This window comes from Myotis lucifugus, unplaced genomic scaffold, assembly GCF_000147115.1.
Source record: "Myotis lucifugus unplaced genomic scaffold, Myoluc2.0 scaffold_582, whole genome shotgun sequence".
Taxonomy (NCBI): Eukaryota; Metazoa; Chordata; class Mammalia; order Chiroptera; family Vespertilionidae; genus Myotis; species Myotis lucifugus.
In genome coordinates this window covers 24,883-46,541 of record NW_005871630.1, presented here as the reverse complement: position 1 = coordinate 46,541, position 21,659 = coordinate 24,883, and the positions used below count along the sequence as shown (strand labels likewise).

The 21,659-nt window shown below is 51.5% G+C and overlaps 1 protein-coding gene across 1 annotated transcript in view; it reads left to right on the top strand.

Moving 5' to 3' along the window:
• ATXN10 (ataxin 10) overlaps positions 1 to 21,659 on the top strand; it is a 103,082-nt gene that overhangs the window by 61,726 nt on the left and 19,697 nt on the right. Inside the window, exon 10 of the mRNA XM_023745787.1 lies at positions 17,586 to 17,649. Coding sequence (XP_023601555.1) covers positions 17,586 to 17,649 — 64 coding nt within the window. The remainder of the gene's footprint in view (positions 1 to 17,585; positions 17,650 to 21,659) is intronic.

The window sequence follows — 21,659 nt, the reverse complement described above, 5'->3', positions numbered from 1 at the left end:
AGGGGAAGGTCACAAGTTGTTCTTGGTACAGAGGTCGGTTCAGATGGAGAAGAGAACAGAAAAAGTGAAAATTTGATACCTCCCATCTCTTAATATTCATTTACAGAACTTGGACTTAACTCCTGGAATCTTTCCATGTTTTAAAATCCCCAGTAGACATTAGATCCCTTGGACTCGGGCGCTTTGACACCGTGTAGGAGCCGGGAGAAAGGCGCTCAGGAACGGAAGGAACAGTGGTGATTGTGTGTGAAGACTGAAGACTGACATGTGAAGATAGGAAATGGGTACGTTGGTTTACATACAGTCAGCGTTGATCATTGGTGTTTGTACACAGGTCCTAGCACCTGCGTGTTTCACAGCGGGGTGCTCGGGCGTGTGTGGCGGGGGAAGAGTTAACACTTGCGTGCAGTGGTCACAGTGTCCGAGGACCTACACGCCCTGATTGTATGACCGGGGCAAAATAATTCTGTTCGTTTTCTCGTTTGTAAAGTAAGGAGATTGCACCAAGTTTTTCCAGGTCCTTGCCGCTCTGATGATGTGATCTGTGACTTTTCTCTCTGACCAGATGCCCCGGAGTAGAAAGCCTTGAATTGTTTTTCTCTTCTGCTAGAAATAGCCACTTCCTCGTCCCCGGATGACGGGCACCTGTGGGGCTCCATGTTCTCAGTGCAGAGCACGCAGCACTGGGGAGCAGTTAGCAGCTTCCTCCTCTTCCCAGTCAGCAGGGCTTCCTTTGAGACCTGTCTGCAGGCAGAGTGTGATTCGATAGGCCACGGGCACTCTCCAGTCTTCAGCCTGAGAGTCCAGAGTCACGGTCAGGAGACTAGAGATGGGCGGGAGGGAAGAGGGTGGGGTTAGTTTGTTGGTTTGTTTGTTTAAGGTGGAAAAGAGGAAACTTCCATAGCTGGGAAAGGCTAGACTTGCTGTGCGCGTGCGCACCTATGCCCACCGGCAGTGACGCAGGCTCCGTGGTCTTCCCTGTGGTTTTAGGCAGCGCCCTTTTCCTAACGCCTGCCCTTGGCAGCGGCTGTAGGAAATATCTACCCTAAAAGCATACATGGTGTGAAGTGACCCCTTCACGATCGCCTCACGTGATCACAGCGACAAAACCAAGACCTGAAACTGTAGCTTGTGATCTGGTAGAGATTAAATAAAATTTATATACTTTGGAAAACAAAAAGAAAAATCACTGGTATTTTATATGAAATCATGCCATTTTTCTGGAGCTTTCATTTTTAAAATATTTAGTTATTTAAAGTGGAAAAATATAAAATACCTCAGAGTTTGACCAATCAGGAGTAAGTTGATATTACCTGTCTAGAATATTATTAGGGTTAATATTATCTGTCTTTAATGGCTGTAGTGTTCCCAACTAATGAAATGCCAACAAGAGAGGCTTTTGTAGATAAAGGGCCGACTCTCGTTTGAAGCTGTGGATTGTTGGCCCAAACGGAGTGGCGTGTATTGAAGACAGCAGAGCTCATGCGAGTCCAGGCCTCCTCCCCGCCTGCGCGGAGAGTGTGGCGGGGAGAGGCGTCTCTGCACGCGGGGGTCAGGAGCTCTGGGCAATGATCTAGGTCCAGACCCTGGCCCTGCTGTGGACCGAGTGAGCCCATTGTCCCTAGAAGAATAGGGCAGCAGGAAGGCCTGGCCAGAGCTTCTTGGAGGGTTAAGTCAGGTGGTTCATGGGATGTGAGCAGCGGGTGAAGCCTTAGTAAACATTAACTGTCGTTCTTGTTTGCACAAGTGCATTCTGGGCTTCCTTCTGAAATCTAAACCTGCATCGCTGACGTCCTTCTCTATCTCCCGATGCAAGTCCTGTGGTGTCTGGAAAACAGCACATTGCGAATGGCACTCCTGGCTCCAGAGCGCGATCTCTGGGTGCCTCTGCTGCGTGCACGCAGCCGCAGCCCTGACCTCTTCTGTGAAACTAACAGCGAGACCAGAGGTGACGAGGCGGAGGCGGCCTGCCTCGCGGCCTCGGACCGAGCAGCAGCCTGAGGGCAGTTTCCTCTCAGGCTGATGTTCCAGAAGCTACTGGCCCAGAACACCACTGGGGGTGGAAGGAAGAACCATCAGAAGCTGGTCAAGAACTGAGAAAGAGGCAACTTAGCAAGACAGACCTGTAGACAGTCACCACTCTATTTTAGACAAACGCCACGGGGAAAATGTAGCCTCACTTGCGTTGGCAAAGGGAGCGTAGACTTAAACCCTCCCCCCGATACAGTGAGGTGCCCCTCACCCCCCTGGGTGGGGAGCCAGGACTTTCATCCCACTCCTTTGTAACAAGGCGCCCTCCCTCCCCTGCACAGCTGTTAACGGAAGCCGCGTGGGAAACCGGAACGCCGCCTGTTCGAGAAAGAGGTGTAAAACTTCTTCCCAGCAGTAAGGAGCTCTTTGGCCGGCCGCACACTTCGGGGGTCAGAGGCGGCTGGTGGAGGGCCCGGACCTCCACCCCGTGTGTCAGTAACAGGATGCTGCTTCCCCACGCTGGCCAAGGCAGGAGATGCACAAGATCCAGTCTCCTGCCATTACACCCAGAATGTGGGGGTACAATTAGAAATCATGTGTTAGACCAAGAACCTGGAAGATCTCAACTCGAATGATGAAGGCAATCAACAGATGCGGGCACCTGGATGGCACAGATGCTGGGACCGCCGGACAGGGTTAAAGCAGCACTCACAAAAGTGTTTCAGTGAGCAGTTATGAAACTTGGAACAAATAGGAGCTCTCAGCAGAGAAATAGAAGATGGAAAAAAAAGCCAAATGGAAATTTTAGGGCTGAACAACGTAGTAACCCGAGTTAACATTTACAGTCTGTCCACAGGCTCTGCAGCCCAGTGGAGAGGACAGAGGAAGGAGGAGGTGAGCATGGGGCAGAGTAAGAAGTATCCAGCCTCCACGACAGAAAGCAGGCAGATGGGGTGTGGAGAGCGGCTACCGCGTTTGGACAGGTTCAAGCCTCGGACTAATGAGAAGGCATGATCCTCTCGTGGCAAAGCCACGTGCAAGTCCCAGCACAGTTATAGCCAAAGGCTACAGTCGTAAGCTTGACCTTATGGTCCGAACCTGTGGTCCCACGAGGCTGAGTGATGTGGGCTTGATAGAGTTCAGGCGCATGTAATTGAGTAGATTCGAAACCCACGAGAACATTGTAAACATCTTGACCACGCCCTTACTTTGCCTCGTGGCATCTGGCTATAAAATAAAGACTCGGCTTGCAGGCTGTGGCGCTGTCTCTCTAATCAGAGGGCAGTGTCCCACCCGGCCCCAGCTTTATTCTCTTTAATCCTTCACCGCCCCCCCCCCCCCGCCCCCCCAGGTTCACCCATGGCCATGCTGGCGCAGCACAATGGGGAGATTGGCAGGGCCCCGGGACAGTAGGGCTCGGATAGGTGGTCTGACTGTCATCAGACTCCCAGAGGAGACAGGAAAGAGGATGCGGCCAGAAAAGTGTTCAAAGAAACAGGGTCCCAAATTTGGCAAAAAATAGATGTGCAGATGCAGGAGGGTCCAGACGGGCCGTTTCCTGGGTCAGTGGCTCACCTCTCGGGAAACGTTTATGGTCCTGTCGGCCCGTTCTTCCTGCTGGAAAGGGTCTTGTTTTCAGCCTTTATTCGTCATCACTAAGGCCGCTTGCCTTTGCTTAGTCCAGGTCACATCAGCCAGCATTTCAATAACAGCATGAGAAGGTAATCTTTTGTTACATATCTTATTTTCCTAAACCAGCAATTACCTGGGTATATACCAGAAATTAGGACTTATATTCACCAAAAGTCGTGTACATGGATGTTCATAGCAGCCTTATTCATACCAGCAAGCAGCTGGATAGTGTGTTACTAGGATGGCTGAGTGGCCGCAGTGTGTCCCTGCAGGGGGAGGGCAGGATGAGAGGACGGTGCTGTGGGGCAGCGGTGTCTCTGAAGGGAACCCGGCCCCGGGGCCTGTGTGGCTCCACTTCCCAGATTGCAGAAGAGTCAGGAGCACCCTGAGCTAATGGAGGTGCGAGTGCTGCTCACCAGGAGGCGTGCGGCTGGTGGGGCCGCGGGAGCCCTGGGTGCTGGGCTGCCCTGCGTATAAACTTCTCTCCGTTGCACCCGTAGGTTGTGCACTTTGCTTGGTAACGAACTTCTAAATCAAGTGCGTGTGCTCTGGAACTCGGTATCCACGGAAGGCCTTCCTGTTGCCTTCAGGACAGAACGGACGCTCACCCCTCAGCCGGGTCGGGCGTGCTCCTCTCGCTATTCCCGGGGCGCGTCACGTCCCTCCCTCCTCCCCCGCTCGGGCTCCTGACGCTTTTCACTCTCTGCGGCCTCACCTCTCCATATCCCCCTGCACCGTGGTTTTGTGCGAGCAGCGAATGTGTCTGACCCCCATCAGTCCCGGGAAGGCTGCCTCAGGCAGCTTCCTGCAGCTTCTGTGAAATGAGTCAGTCGCTGGAGGCCACCTGCCTCCTGTCACCGCCGGGGCCTCTGGCTGCTCGGGCTCTCGGCTCCCCTTCAAGGCCGCGTACTCTCAGCTGCACACTCTGAGGTTTCCTGCTCGTTTCATGCTACTTCAGCCGTAGTCTCTTTCCTGAAGACCAGAAACACCCTCCTGCCCTGTGTGGTGCGAGCTTTAGAGGCGTGAACTCTCTGCCGAGTTGCAGGACCCTTCCAGGCCTCATCTTCATCTGTCGGGTCAGAACGCCCGTTCCTACCTTGCAAAACTGTTCTGAGCACCCAACATGTGTGTAACATGTTGGCATATAAGTGTGTTTCCTTCCTCTTGTCCGTTTCCCATTCTCCAGCAGAGGTGACGTTCTGACAGCAGGGTGCGTTTCTGGAATGCGTCTACTCAAACGGTCCCCTCCTAGTGACCAGGACCCGGACAGTGGGGACAGGGGGGCTGCGTGGCGCTCAGGGGCTGCGACAGGCTGGCAGCCGGGCAGTCAGTTCCTAGATGGCAGGCTGGGGACAGAAGGATGGGCTGTTGGGACCCCCGCCCCCCGGATCACCTGTGGCCCTCAGAGCAGGGCCACGTGGAGGCCTGGCCCTCCTCTCCGGCTGTCTCCCAGGTTTGAGATGCTCCTTCCCGGGCCGTGTGATGCCCCGCCGGGCGCACGCACGCTGGGCAGGTCTGTCCAACACCGTGGCAGCGGCTGGGCTCCGGGGCTGTGCATCAGTGGCACCGGCTCCTCGGAACCCAGCAGGCAGCGGAGAGGCTGCCACGGGTTAAACATTGAACACTGAGTCTGTTCCGGACAGTGCTCTGTTTGCTCAGGCTCCGGAGTGTGACATTGAGGGGGATGCATTGGGGTGGGAATAGCACCCCGAGCAGCGGGTGGACGTGTGTTTTGTGAACTGGCCGGTGGGTTATTCTGTCTGCACGGAGCTCTGCGTGTGGGCACAGACGTGCTGACACAGCTTTCGGAGCGGCTTCGTTTTCCCTGCGGACCGGGGTTCTGGGGTTCCTGCATCCATGTCAGGCCTTGTGGGACTCAGGGAGGCTTTAAGTCACCGCATGCGAGTGCATTTGCGATTCATGCACTTTCTGACCCGTATTTCCCCTCTTCTTAAAACGGCGGTCTCTCACCTAGCTCCTCAAATCACTGGTCCGCTTTTCACATTTTGCTTAAACTATCTTAAAGAAACAACAGTCGTGGGAAAGGGAAGTCTGTGATCTTACTTTTTTCTTATGGTTCAGCGAGTTTAAAGTTTTTACAAAGAATGCCACAGGAAGGATAAGGAAAGGGCGGTATTAACACCAGCCATTTTATTGAGCACTTGCTAGAGGCCAGATGGGCGCAGGCGTGTCCTCTCGGAGGGCACCCACCGCAGGGCACCCTCTGCTGTGCCCCGGCTTCCTGCCCGTTGTGGCTGAGAGGCCCGGTGGCTCGTCTGCGTCCACATGGCTGAGGAGGCAGAGCCGGCCCTGCGCTGGGCCTCCTGCCGCCCTGGCTGTGCAGCAGCTGAAGCAGCTGAGGGTGGGAGCAGGGCAGGGCTGCGCAGGGTGTGGCAGCCCTTACGGGAGGGACACGCTCGGCCACCTCTGAGCCTCCTCTTGGACACCTCCTGGAGATGTTTCACATTCCAGCTCGGGGAGAACACCTGTGTGGCCAGCCGCGGGCCTGGCTGCGCGGGCCTGTGGGAGCAGGTGTGTGTGTGGCGTGGGTGATGCCGCGGCGTCCACTCCCCACCACGTGGGAGGCATTTCCTCCTCACATGGGCACACATCTCTTTTTTCCGCCTGGAGAGCAGAATATACCACCAATTTTCTTTAAAACCATCTCGCTTCACTAAACAGATCTTATCTGCTGGGTGAAGAATTCATGAGGAAATGGCACCGAATTCAGATGCAGATGCTCCAGAAAAATGGTGGTTCATCTTCCTGGCATATGTGGTTGAACTAAAAGCATTTGTATTGATCACACTGTCCCTGTCCTGTGGGGACCTCAGCAGCCTCGGCCCTGCTGTTCTGGAAAAGCCCCTTCATTTTCCGCGCACAGTTCCAATCCGCGACTCCTCCGATTCACCGAGGAAATGACATGCTTCCCGCAGTCCTCTCCTGTGTGTTCCCGCGTCCCGGCGGCTCCGGGCTCCTCCTCCCCCTGCTGGCTTTCCCAGCGCCCGCGCGCAGTGGCCTGGAAGGAAAGGTGACCGAGGGACGCGGCTCCGAACAAGTCTGGGCTGTTCTTGGCTCTCACTGGGTCCCTGCAGTGACACGAGGTTCTGCGGAGTCTGTCGTCTGGGAACCTGGGCGAAGGCTTGTCCTGCAGGTTGTCGGCTTCCCTGCCTGCGCGCTTGTCCACCTGGGAGATAGGACGGCTGGTTCGTCCTCGTTCAGGTTGCAGCTCGCGCTCCGAGAGCAGCTCGGCGCATGTGGTAGCTGGTCAGCAAGCTTGACACTAACGCCTGATCCCAGTGCCTTCCCTGCAGCCTCGGGCAGGTGGGAAGTGCCCCACTTCCGCAAGTAAAAGGCAGAGCAAGCCCCAAACTACATTTGTTATTTATTAAAGAGCGGGCGCTGGCCGGTAGGAGAAAGGCAAGTGGCAGTTCTGAGGGTGGAAAAAGTTGGAAGAGTCCTTTGGGGGCAGTTTGGCATGTGTATCAAATATGTTAACAGTTTTCATCTGGTAGTTCTTTTGGGAATTTCCCCAAAGTAAATCATCAGTGATAGAGTGAAAACATTTTGGTAAGGATTTTCATTATAGTGTTGGCTGAAATTTAGAAGTGATTCAGATGTCCTGAGGTTAAATAAATCACCGTGGATTGGAAATAGAAGCGTATCTACCATGTAAAAAACCCACTTTTTCAAAGAATTTTTATTATACGGAAAGATGTGAGATAGTGTGCATTTGATAATGACCCCATATTTTTAAAACATGTATGTGTATAATATATTCGGGTTCGAGGAGAAAGACAGGTGTCCATGGATAGAGCTGTCCCTACTTCAAGGGGCGGGGGGCGGGGGCTTAGCCTCAAAAGAAAGGGTCAGATCCTAGGGCGCCCCCAGCCTGGGCTGCGGTGAGGTTTCAGGCCCGGGATCCTAGTGAAATGAACTCTAATTCCCATTGGCCCCGTAGCTGATCTCCTGTTCTACCCTGCTGCCTGCCCCTCAGCCCTCGAACTTAGAGGGGCAGAGGGCTCGGGAAACAGTGAGTCCACTGGTGCTTCGCTCCCTCTCCAGTCCCCAAGACCAGCATCCTTTTACCCCGGGCACGCAGTAGGCCTGCTTCGTGGGAGCACTGTCTGTCAGTCTTCCTGAAGTTGAACTTGCCATCCCAGTCGTCTTTGCTCTTCTTGTGGCCTGGGCTGGGACAGAATGAGTCGGTTAGAATAAAAATATTTCTTATTCAGCTTAGTTGGGTGTGTTTGTATGTGTATCTGTGTTGTTGCTATCTATTTGTAGCAGAACAAGGTAAGAAATTGGCATATTTCACAGCCCACAGTATAATTTGGTTTAGATACAAGCGTCTAAAAGAAGTTACCCTGAAAAATGATGCCAGGACAAATAATCCGATGATCACTGTAACTTTTAAATTTTTTAAAAGTCCTCACCTGAGGATATGATTTGTTATTGATTTTTAGAGAGAGAGAAACATCAGTGTCAGAGCAACATCCATCAGTTGCCTCCCGTACGCACCCTGACCGGGAATTGTATCCGCCACCTTCTGATTTACGGGCTCCAACCAACTGAGCCTCAGCCAGGGCGATCAATGTAACTGTTAACTGAAAAGGTTTTCTTTATCAATGAGCTCCTTCCAGGTAAAAAGGGAATATCCATGTTGCTCATAAATACATCCATTGGGAATGAGCGCTTACACTCGTCGGCGGTATCTAGTGTTGGATTATCCAATCTTTTTTTTTTTTTAAGCACAAATGAGTTTCATTTTTCTTGTAAAAGATGAACAACACAGGTTTTACCTTTGTTTCTGTTTTGGGGAGGCGAGAGTATTCACAGCTCAGTGAGACGGGTGTGAAAGATGTTTGCAGTAAGTTCTGATGGGGAGGCCTGAGCCCAGACAAAGCTTTCAGCAGCTCCGGGCGCGGAAGCTGAGCTGGAGGAAGCGGCTGTGCCAGGACCGCACGTGAGTGGGCGAGCGGGCGGCGCAGTGGTGTTTTAAGGAGCCTTTATGGCGCCCTGCAGGCCGCTGTTCAGAAGGGAGGGCAGGCTGGCGAGGGGCTTCTCTTCCCGAGAACGCCAGGTGGCAGGGCTTCCCGCGGTGAAGGTGTTCAGGTTCACCTTGGCCAGGGGCGCCCAAGTGCTTGCTCCACCACCACCACCCCCCAAACCCCACTTCCCGCTGGGGCCCACGCATGGGCCGTAGCTGAGCTAGGCGGCCAGACACTGGGCTCTGCACAGACACGAGCGTGGCTCCCCGTCCACTGGGACTCCGATTACGTCTCAGGAGAGACTCCCCTGATTTACTCGGACCGGGTGGCGCTGCCAGTCCGCAGCGACCTGCCCCTGTCCCACCTTCTGACTAACACGGTGATGATGCCACGGTTATCGGAAGCTGCCAGGAGCCCAGGATTCTCTCCGCAGACCTCCGTTCCAGTGCCTCGGGGCTGTTCTGAGCCTGCTGTCTCCGCCCACCCCTGGGAGACCTCATTCCTGGGCTGGGGAGACCCCCGTGTGCAGGTGACTTCCAAAGTAGCTCTCGAGCCCTGGGACAGAGGACTGCTCCCATTCCCTGGAGTGAAACACAGAAGACAGCTGCTGGCGTCCACCTGGAGGTCTCCACGCGTCACCCCTCGCAGGTCCACAGCCGTGCTCTTGAGCCCCCCGGCTCCACCCTGCCTTTTGCTTCTGCGTCTGTAGGTGAGGCCACCGCATCCAGCATGACTGAATGTCCACGTCCCCTCTTCTCTCACCGCCACCATTGTAGAAAGCAGTTCCTTCTGATGTACCTTAGCTGCATCTCACGTCGGCCTGCTTCCTCTGTCCCCACAGCCACCAGCGTGGCCTGGCCTGTGTCACCACTGGGCTCTGACCGTGCTGCCTCCTTGCCACGCCCCCTCCTCCAGCCACGCTTTACTGGACAGTCAGGGCATCTTAAAAATCCAGACTGATTATTTCATTCACCTGCATAAAATCTTTAGGCTCATTTTACACTTAGGAAAAAATCTAAGTTATTTTCTTGACTTCAAGGCTATCTTCTCCCCTGCTGGACCACCTAAGGAGCTTTTACAATACATACATGCACATGTGTGTGTGCCTGGACCATCACCCCAAGATCCACGAGCTGGGACCGAGGCATCACGGTGAAAGCCAAGGAGCAGTGCGTTCCTCAGCTCCATCCACAGCAGGACGGGCGGGAGCGGCTTCTGCCTCCGCGTCCTTTCTTGTTGGGTTGTGGTCTGTGCACTGGGCAGGGGAGAGGGGCTCGGTCCTCGGGACATCTCCCACCTTAGGAGGCCCCGCCCCTGTGCCGGTCACGCCTTCCTTTCTCCTGGGCCACTGCAGGGAGGCAAGACTGTGCCCCCAGGGGGCTCCTAAGTGGGTCAGACAAATACATGAATCAAATTAACCCCCAAATCACTTTGACCTCAAGGCAGAAATTCATTCCACATTAAGATACTGCAGTGAAAGGCCTAAATTCACTGTAGTAATAAAATGCCCACAAGAGATACCCTATATTTGAATATTAATTCTATCTCATTAATGAAATTCCCAGGGAAATACTAAAATCCAAAGATGACATTTCATTTTAAATTAAAGTCAAATGCTCCGCCCGTGTGAGCTAAAATGCAAAGAAACCGCTCTCGCGACCTTCATTCTGCTCAATCCCAACTGGGGGGCTTGGCCTGCTCACCGTGCCCTGCAGCCTGTCGTGGTTCAGGAACCCCAGGACCAAGTCGCTGATGGGCCTCACTTCCTAAGGTTAAAGCCGGTAGCAGGGCACGGGTTGGTGTAAGAACTGACCCTCCCTCCCGAAGCCTGACCCCACCAGTTAGGAAACGAGCCTCTCCCTGGTCTGCTGTGCTCCGGGGAGCCACCTGCCTCTTCTCCGAGGTGTGGTATTTACTCCAGGTCTCTGGCACACAGCCTTGTTCACGAAAACAGTTCTCTGAGAGTTAAATTGCCAGGATGACTCTGACAGGTTTCTGTGAAAGAGAGGCTAAGGGGCTGCCTGGCTTGAGAAACCAAACAGCTCCGTTCTCTTGCCTCCTCAGGCTTTCATTGTAACAACAGCTTGAACTAAAATGAACTTCTAGATGCTATCAGCAGGGCAAGCATCCTTGAGAAGACACCTGCGTCTGCAGTGTCCTTTAAGCAAGGACGTCTGAAGACTAAGCATAACGATCCCAGTAGACACCGGGCGCTCAGACTTGATTGGAAAAGTCAAGGCAGGGGTGTCGCCTTCGGCCGGCTCCCCCTGGAGGCCCCCGACCTTTCGGAGTCCCTCCTTACAAACTTTCCAGCCGAGTCCCGTGCTTCCCCACATCAAATCACAAAGAGGTGCTACACATCAGACCTTTTCCCGTGACATCGAGGTCATTATTAGTCCGTTAATGAGGATAATGACATTGTAGGCTTTCTGATCTACTTGGAGATCGTGATGGCTTTTGCAGCATGTAGTGGTCTCGTGTCTCTAGGGCTTATGAATGTAATAAGCCTGTCGTTTTCTTGCTGATCTGCCTTGTCCTGGGTTAGGAGCCACGTCGTAGGAAACGCCTAATGGGAGTTGGGAAACTTGCTCTTGTTCTGTTTTGGACAGCTTACATGCATGATGGACAATCTGGTCCTTAAAAAGTTGGTGGTACCCACTTGGAGAGCAGTTTGGCTCTGTTTTTGTTAGAGAGTCTTTGGTCGTGTTCATATTTTTGCGTTATTTAAATTTAAATGCTTAAATGATCATTCTATTCAGGCTTTTTAGTCATTGTGTCAATTTTGACATCTTTTCTTTTTCTTAGAAATAACTTCCATTTAGATTTTCAGTTTTTTATAAAGTTTATGGTATCTATGTTTCTATACTTATTTTTCTCTTTTTATTCTATTCTTTTAAAACCTATGTCTGTTTTCCTTCATCAGTTTTTACAGAATTTTTAAAATTCTAATATTTACAAAGAACTTGAAGCTTCGAGTTTGGGTGAATTTTTCCAGTTGTGTTGCTACTCTCCAGTTCACTGACTTTTGCCTGTCAGTCTAGAAGAACGAAGATAAGAGCCATAGCAGGTTTCTCTTCAGAAAAAAATGCAAAACAGGAATCAATGAAGTGCTACCTTTAAGGTGATAGAAGACAACCGTCATTCTAGAGCAGACGTGGGCAAACTACAGCCCGCGGGCCGGATCCGGCCCATTTGAAATGAATAAAACTAAAAAAAAAAAAAGACCGTACCCTTTTATGTAATGATGTTTACTTTGAATTTATATTAGTTCACACAAACACTCCATCCATGCTTTTGTTCCGGCCCTCCGGTCCAGTTTAAGAACCCATTGTGGCCTTCAAGTCAAAAAGTTTGCCCACCCCTGTTCTAGAGCCAGCCTGCCAGACTATCTTTCAAAAAGGATGAGGGCAGAATAAAGAGATTCCCAGACCGTCAAAGGTAAAGGAATTTGTCAGCAGAACTGGCTGTAATAAACGTGGAAGGACGAGCAAGGTGAACCTGATTCAAACGAAGAAATCAAATATGTGGGTAAAAATAAGATACCTTCCCCCTCACTTTTTAGTTGTTTAAAATATAACTGGCTCTTTGATGCAATTATAACAGAAACATATTTTTAGGTTTATAATGTGTGTAGGATAAAATGCGTGAGGACGGCAGATGCCCACGTGCCCAGTGGAGTGTCCAGCTGTCAGTCTGTGCGTGGTGTAAGGCGTAGTCTCCAGTAAGTCCTCACTTAACATCGTTGGCACCAAATCAAGAGTAAATAGAAAAGCTCCATAGCCTACATTTTAGAAAATGAATTTGTAATTAAAAACTTCCCCACAACCAAATCTCCAGGCACACATTGTTTCAGTGGTGAGTTTATGAATCACCTGAGAAGGAAAACACACCCAGTCTTTCTCTCTAAGAAATAAAGGAGGAGGGAATACTTTCCAACCCATTTTATGAAGCTAACAGTGCATTTGTCTGTATATATCCCAGACAAAGCCTTATAGGAAAAAACAAGCTACAGAAACAAACATTAACAGAATCATGAACAAAAACATTTTTTCAAAATATTAACTAACAGATTTGTGTACTATATGAAAGGAAGTGCATTGCTGATAATGATGGTTTATCTCATCCAGGCACTGAGTCAACATTACAAAATCAAACACCAATGACCACATATTAACGGAATAAAAGGGGAAAGAGATAGGATTATCTCAGTAAGTAGAGGGAAAGCGTTTGACAAAATTTAACATTCATAATACAAATTTGCAGCAAGTGAAGAGCAGGAAGGCACTTCCTCAGCTTGATAAGGGCACCCAGCATCAGTGAGGGGGCAAGAATGCCTGCTCTCGGCACCCGTCGGCTGCACCGAGCACTGATCGTGGTAAAAATGGGAAAATTGTTCTTCATCTAAATGGAAAAGTTAGCGTCTTTGAGAAAATGCAAAGGAAAGGCCCACAGTGGGGAAAAGGATTCACTATACGTGTGTTTGCCAAGGACTCATGTCCTGTTATATGAGGAACTCACTAAGTAAGAGTAACTCAGGGCTGAATACTTGGAGAGCACTTTTTTTAAAAAAATATATATTGATTTTTTACAGAGAGGAAGGGAGAGGGACAGAGAGCTAGAAACATCGATCAGCTGCCTCCTGCACACTCCCCACTGGGGATGTGCCCACAACCAAGGTACGTGCCCTTGACCAGAATCATACCTGGGACCCTTGAGTCCGCAGGCCGACGCTCTATCCACTGAGCCAAACCGGTTAGGGCTGGAGAGCACTTTAAAAAGGGCGGGGGGGGGGGTGGCCCCACGCCCTGAAAACAGGCTCCACATCAGGAGTCATCGGGCAGGTGCAGATAGTCGGGGTGATGCCCCGAGAGGGTCCGGCAGCACCCAGTGCCGGCATGTCTGAGGACGCCTCGTCCCCGAGAGAGGGCTTGCCCTGCCACGCCACCGTGTGTTCACGTCAGCATGAGGGCTGGGACCCTGCGTCTGTGCGTGGGTGAGACACTGGGTTCAGACACTGGGTTCAGGCGAGGCTCCGTCCCTGTGCGCGGGGGTCCGGGCCTGCGGTGACGTGCGCCTCTCAGGTCTGGGGTTGACTTTGGTTTCCTATTCAGTGGGAAGAGCAGCCTGAATAACAGGCTGTGTTCTCTCAGCCCACACTTCCCGCAGGAGCGTGGGGCGGGGTGGGCTGCGCCTTCGCAGGTGCGTTCTCTGAGGTCACTGGCTGAGGTGGCAGAGAACAGCTACAAACCAGTTAGCTGTCCTGCTGACACGCTGTTTCCAGGGGCGAACTGTCGGTTTGTTTAAGTGGGTGGGTTGTCTTGCTGAGATGCGCTCGCTGGGGAGGCCTCGACTGAGCTCGGCTCCTTGATGCGAGCTGCAGCCATGACTCATCTCTTAGGGGCCTGGCATCAGTTCCCAACACGCTGGGTGAAAAAACAACTTGTTTTATGAAGTGCGAACAGAAGAAAACTTGTTAATTCCCTAATTGTTCACCCCTGCCCCTGACATGAGCTCCGCACCCGGCAGTGAACTTGAGCTCAGTAATCACATGCTGCCCATCACTGCCTAGGTGTTCCACTCTGTCCTCCTCTCCTCGTGACCTTGCCCTGTGTCATTTTTTTTTTTTAATTTCAGAGAGGAAGGGAGAGGGAGATAGAAACATCAATGATGAGAGAGAATCATTGATTGGCTGCCTCTTGCACGCCCCCCACTGGGGACTGAGCCCGCAACCCAGGCATGTGCCCTTGACCAGAATCCAACCCAGGACCCTTCAGTCTGCAGGCCAACACTATCCACTGAGCAAACCAGCTAAGGCTGCCCTGTGTCATTTTTAAATGACCTGCTTGTCACGGGTCACTTATGTTATAACATTAAATGAATTTATATAAGAATTTATTTTGTATCATTTCCTAATTCATTGGTGTGAATGACAAACCTTTAACTAGGGAAGCATACCCCAGTTCCACCACGACTGGTGTAACCCTCACTGACTGCTTGCGGAAGCTCAGTTTTTAGCGGTGATTTTACTTCCTTCAAAGAACATCTTACCCGTTTAGCATACCTGAGAATTCTTTCTCTCCCCAGGAAAAGGAGATGTTTCTCTTGCATTGAATAAAGGTCCTGAATCCTTACCCGCCTCAAAAGAAACCTGGTTTTAAAAAATGAATGTACAGTTGTGCCTAATTCCGAGTAGGATTGTGTCCTGGGCAGTGGGCCAGTCTCCCTGCGTTTTCTCGGCTTCCGGGAGCCACCGCTCCCTCCTCGCTGTGGCCACTGGATTTCTTGCAGCGAGCAGCAGGCCATTGCCGACTGTCGCCATCACTCCCTCGCCACCATGACAAGTCCCTGTGTGCCAGCGTACGCAGTCACCCAGTCCATTCGCAGTCACCCTTGGAATTGGGTCCTGTCATCTCCATTTTACAGATGAGAAAACTGAGTCTTGGGGGTCCATGACTTATTCTGCATTGCACTTGTAGGTAAGTGGCCCAGGGAGGCTCACTCTGAGGCTCACTTCCGGGTCTGCCGAGCACCTGCAGTGCCTGTTCAGACCTTCGTCCCCGCTGCCTCGGTGCTCGAGGAGCGACAGGAAGTGGTCACGCCTGGCCAGTCACACACAGGCACTGGAGAGCTGGCCTCCGGGACATGGGCTCTGTGACAGCGCAGCTGGTGCGGAGCGACCATCCCGCTGCTTGTCCCGGCTTCCAGGCCTTTTCAGAAGGAGTAAATACTTACAGAAAAAGAAAAATCTGTCATGAATGCATGCTCACCATTTCCAGTTGAAATGTAAAATTAACATTTTTCTGCTGAAAGTCTTGGTTCCTAATGATTAATTGCCCATTGCTTTAGCCTGGATATAGAAATAACGGTCCCAACAGCAGAGCCACTGGGTCCTGCTCAGGGCCGAGTGCGTGGAGGTCTCTGTGGGTTCTCTGAGCTCAGGGCGCATCTCCCTGACATGTGAAGTTACAACACCGATCTAATTCTGTGAAGTAAGTTTTCTTGCTTTTATATGTCATCAGATTAATTTGTTTTTATAACTATAAATTTAATTTTTAAAAATTATATAAACCATACACAGGATTCCAAAGTGAGAATTGTACAAACGGGTACATTCACAGAGGCCAGCCTCCATCCTTGTTTCTTCCACATCATTCTCTTCTCTGCGCTCTGGGAAGCCATTGTTTTTTCATTTAGCCCTTTTGTTGTTGTGTTTTGGAATCCAAGAAGATCTGTTTATTTTGCCTCCGTCCGCAGCACTCATGCGACCGCCATGCGCTATCCCAGCCACGTGGAGTCTTCTGCATCACACCGTAGTTTAGTGACCAGCTGGGATTGCAGCACGTTGAGGTGTGGCCACGATACTTGTTGTTACAAATATTGCCGGCACTCGGAACCATTCAGCAGTCATCGGGGAAGTGCACATGGACCAGGATGACACACCACTTCCCGCCCAGGACGGCTAAACCGACAGACAGACCATGGCAGCTGTTCCGAGGAGGGGGAGTGGGAGCCCGCGCGCTGCTGGTGCGACGGAGATGGGACAGCCACTTGGAAAGAGTCTGGCAGCTCCTCAAAATGTTCACTACGGAGCTACCTAAAAGCCTAGTAATTCTGCTGCTACCAGGTACAGAGCCAAGAAATTGAAACGCACGTGTCCGCTCAGAAACATGTACACGGACGTTCACAGTAGCATCATTATATCCAGATGGTTGAAATAGCTCAAATGCCCGTCGCCCGGTGAGTGGATAAATGAATGTGGTGCATCCACAGAACCGATGGAATTGATTCAGCATCACAGCGAATGGAGCACTGCCGCCCGCCACCCCCCGGGGAGCTCAGAGCCCTGTGCTCAGTGAAAGGAGCCACACAGGAGGCCGCGTGCTTCCGATGGCGTGAAACCTCCAGATCAGGCACATCCCTGGAGGCAGGAAATGGATGGGTGGTTGCCAAGGACTGGAGCGTGCTTCCGATGGCGTGAAACCTCCAGATCAGGCACATCCCTGGAGGCAGGAAATGGATGGGTGGTTGCCAAGTGACGGCGACACAACTTTGTGAATATACTAAAGTCCACTGAATTTTAAAAGGGTGGGTCTTCTGGTATGAGGATTATAATCTCAATAAAACTTGTAAAAATATACTTTGTGCTGCAGCGAGTCATCTGTGCAAACATAATTTCGCATGACCACGGTGTGTCTTCTGTCTGCAGTCCTGGCCCAAAGAGTGAAGAGCTCAGGACTGTGCTGCGTGTGCCCGGCACCGCTCCCTGGCGGCGCTCTCAGCGTCAGCCCTGCTGTGCCCCTGGCCCTGTCCCCGTCCCCCTCCCGCAGTGGATGTCAAAGCCAGCGTTTGCCACATGACAGCTGAGGCTGGTGCCTCAGGGTGGCAGTAACTTGCCTTCCTCTTACTGTGCACAAAGTTGAGCATATTCTGGTATCTTTATGGTCCACCTGCATTTCTTTCTTTTCAGTGTCATTTCTGTTCATGTATTTTATCCATTTTTCTATTGGATTGTTGGTCTTTTCTCAATTTTTTAAAGTTCTTTATGTATTAAAATAATAAACCGTTGCCTATGATATCTTACAAATCATTTTTCCAGTTTTCATTTGCCTTTTTAAAAAACCGAGTCACACCTGTTCTGTTGCTTCTGGATTTTGAATCTGAGTTCGAGAAGCTTTTCCTTCCGAGCTTAGAAAAAGGGCTCACGTGCTCGTGCTAGTGAACTGTAGTAACCTCAGGCCCAGCTGGAGTCTGTCCTGGTGAAAGCGATCTGCTTTTGTCCTGGTTTGTACTGCTACCGTCGCCCCCACATTTTTAGGAAGGGGAAAGGAAAAGTATCACTTGTGCTTGCATGCCTGTTGTTAAATATTTCCGGGTTGATAATCGCACAGACAGTATAGCGACGAGGAGGGAAAGAAAACAGAGAAACAGATCCCCGTGATCCCCAGCGCTCCAGGCTGCTGTGTGCGTAACTCCGTGTTCTCCTCTCTGCAGGTCAACGAGCTGGACGGCATCCCCCTGATCCTGGACAGCTGCAGCCCGGACGACAGCAACCCCTGTATCCTTGCGTGTGAGCCCCCGCGTCAGGCTGCAGGCCGCAGCCCGCGCCTCCGCGTGCCCCCCCTCCCCCCTGCTGCTCCTTTGCTGAGGAGCTGCCTGCTCCCCCGTTGGCTTGTTCCTAAGAAGGAAGCCCCTTCTCCGGTGGCAGCTGGACTGTCCCCGTGCAGCCTGTGCAGGTAGAGGCCGGGGTTCCCAGGTGGACGGGATGTTACAGGGAGAACGTTGCGGTGGCACCGAGCTCTCGTTTTGGCAAGTCCTGTCCTGTGACCCTCTGTGCCTGAAGCTGTGGCTCTGGCTCTTGCCCTCACCTGTAATCTGGGTGTGTTCTGGGGCGTCGGCACGCGTGTCCCCAAGGAGTGGCACTATAGGAAGCAGGTCTAGTGCAATGACGAGGAAGCCCAGAACCCATGCCGCCTGTTTCGGTTTGAGAGAGAAACTAATTTCTGGAGCTTCCCTGGTGAGAGCCCTTCTCCGCAAGGCCTTGCGCTGACTGCGGGTGGAGAGGGGCAGACAGGCTGCTGTGGGGACTTGGAGAGTGGAACCCCACGGGGACAGTGAGGAGCTGGCCTAGGATGGAGGAGATGGAGGGGGCGCATTTTAAAGTAAAATCCCTCACTGTGGTTTCTGTCAAGAACAGAAAAGGAGCCCTAGCTGGTTTGCCTCAGTGGATACAGCATCGGCCTGTGGACTGAAGGGTCCCAGGTTCGATTCTGATCAAGGGCACATGCTCAGGTTGTGTACGCCATCCCCAGTAGGGGGCGTGCAGGAGGCAGCCGATCAGTGATTCTCTCTCATCATGGATGTTGCTAACTCTCCCTCTCCCTTCCTCTCTGAAATCAATAAAAATATATATTTTTTAAAAAGAACCGAAAAGGAGCTGATGAAAATCATGTGTTTCAAAGTAAGTGGACGGAAAATGCTTACTTGTGCTAAAGATACTGTCATTTGTCTGATTAGCAGTAGAGATCTCTCTCAGAGTGCACGGAGCCATAGCTCATCATGGAGACAGGCCTCGAGCCTCACTCAGGGGCAAGCAGCCGGCTCCGTCGCTTCGTGATTGGGGCTCGGGCTGCGCTCGCTGCAGAGCTCCGACTCGGCTTAGCTCCAAGGCCGGGGAGGATAGAGAGAGAGAGAGAGAGAGAGGGAGGGAGGGAGAGAGGGAGAGAGGAAAGCTTTCTGCCCAGGAGAGCAGGGAACGAGCAGGTGCAGGTGTAAGGAAAGTGGTTTATTACGAAAAAAGAAATTCACCCAGGTTCACTCTCGTGGCCCTCGGACTGCCCTTCTAGGGAGACAAGCTTTGTCTCAGGGTCTGTAGCTTTTCGCGAAGACCAGACGACTGGGAGGCTGTTGCCCACAGCACGCCAGCTACGGGGCTCCTGCGGAGGTCTCCGCCCGGCTCCCCCCATCCTCACTCACTCACTCACTCACTCAGCTCTTCAGGAACCTCGGCGGGTCCTGCTGTGCATGCGCACACTTCACCTTCCCTGCTCCCGGCAGCGCCCGAGCCAGACCCTGTCTCACCTGCACTTTGTAGGTGAGCGATGCACTGCGAGTCCCGGCCACTTGCCCTAACGGTCAGGCCGGATTTGCACTAGGTGTGTGCCTGCTTCCTAGTCACTGGCCTGCACTGCCTCCTCGCCAGCCACTGGGAGGGCACGGGCACGACACAGAGGCCGCAGGAACTTCCTCCTGGGCGCTTTCTGGACGGTGGAGTGACAGGGAATCTGCAGGAGGCTGTGCCATCATCCGGCAGGAGGTGACCGTGGCTGGAGCCCGATGGGGAGACATAGTGTGCTCAGGGTATTCTCATGGCTTTGAATTGCGTCACCTAAACGTAACCTCTAGACAAGCTTTTCTACTGAGTATCAGACGTGTATCTAACGCCCGTTAACATTTGGCTTGTGTGTCTTACCAGTGTCCCAAACCTGACACGTCCGGGTGAGACTGTTCCTCCCTCTGCCCTGCCACCCTGTCTTGGTCAGCGGTGACACCTCCGCCATCCAGTGACCAAGGCCAGAAGCCTGGGGCCACTTGCCGTGCTGTTTCTGCCGAGTGAAAGGAGGAACATCTATGAGCACCATGGCGTGGTGACACGTGTGTGTGTGTTTTGCCAAAAGAAGTTTCTCCCAAGAGTTCTTTCTTGTAAATTCATTAAGCTTGGCTTGGCAATGACATTATTTCACATTTGTTTGGTTTAACCTCTTCAAATAATTAACAACAGGCAAGCTCTTAGTGAATTTTCATTTCAATGGTTTATGTTAAAAAGCAGTAGATGTTTTGGGTATGCTTAGACCAGGAACAGTTCTGATGTTGAATAGCAGTTAATAACAGTACCTCCGTTCTCTGGTCGCTGGGTCATCGGGCCATGCCCATCAGTCTCCTCCCTGGACACCCCACGGGACTCTCTGACTGGCCACCCGTGGGCATCAGGAACTCCAGGCTGCGTGTCAGAGAGACCTGTCCAGGTGGGACAGGCTGAGAGGCCACTGACTGGCCCGTCGCGGGGGTAGTTCCAGGGGCCTGTGGGGATTCCCAGTGTCAGGAAGACATCGTCTCCAGGGTGGCTGGCGGGTGAGGAGCCCTGGGCTGCTGCTGCTTCGAGACATGAGCCAGCGGCCCAGCTGTTCGCTCGCCGTGCACTTGTGGATCCCGAAGTAATGACACAGGAGCAAATGCCATCGGAAAATTCCAGTTCCGCGACCGCAGAGGCCATTTCGTATTTGTCAGTTTATTGTGGCAAGTGGGACTTTTTGTTGTTGTTTCCAAATAGAAACAGCTGAACTTTATTTGAAATGTTTTTCTTTCATTCTTTTTTAATCTGTTTTGATCAGCGTCCTTGATGTGGCTTTTTTTAATGTTGTTTTTATTGGAGGGGGAGGGGACAGGGATAGAATGAGAGTCCAAACAGGGTTTTGTTTTTTTCTGTTCTTGTCTTTCTTCTTTTTCTTTCCTTTTTTCTTTACCTTTTTTTTTTGTATTGAAATACCTCATTTGTAAGTTTCACAGGCATACAGCAATGTCACCATTAATAGGAATAATAAGCAAACTGTTCTTCTTTGTGGTCCTATAGCATAGTGTCCACAGCATCGTCTCTGGAGCAGACAGACCCTGATTCTGCCACCTCTTAAATTCTAAGCACCTCCCTGAGCCCCTCTGAGCTTTAGCCTCTTTGCCTCACCAGGTATGTGAATGTTTGTAATTGCCCAGCGTTTAGTTTCTCAGCAAATAGATCTTCTTGTACAGAGACCTATTATAGCTCTTACTCCCTAAGAAAGAGGTATAAATGTCCCTCCATGCTGAGTCATGTGAAAACTCCAATAGTGATGATGGTGATGGTGATGTCACAGAACAGAACGGAGAGCTCACACACAGGTTCACAGCTACACAATAGGTGCCGGTGCAGTCTGGCGAGAAAAGGACAGTTTTTTCCATAAATACTGTGAGACAAATTAAAAGGACATGCTGGGCCCTGGCCGGGTGGTTCCGTTGGTTGGAGCATCATCCCGTACACCAGAAGTTGGCGGGTTCGATCCCCAGTTGGGGCATGTATGGGAAGTGACCAGTCGATGTTTCTTTCTCTCCCTTCCTTTCTAAAATCAATAAAAACATATCCTCGGGTGAGGATTTTTTTAAAAAAAATCCATAATGGGAAAAACTCATCACCCTACCTCAATCCTTTCACAAACGTTAATTCAAGATGAACCATAGACCTCAACATGAAAGGTAAAACCAAAAGGCTTAGTAAGGAATCAGAAGAATATGGCTGTTGTCTCGGGTTAGCTGAAGATTCTTAAAACAAAATGTAAGAATTGTGACTGAAAAGCACTAACTGTGAGGAAAACCTGTGGAAAGATAATTGCATTGCGTAGGCCCATGGTCGGCAAACCGCGGCTCACGAGCCACATGCGGCTCTTTGGCCCCTTGAGTGTGGCTCTTCCACAAAATACCATGTACGGGCGCAGCACGTACAGTGCAATTGAACTTCGTGACCCATGCGCAGAAGTCGGT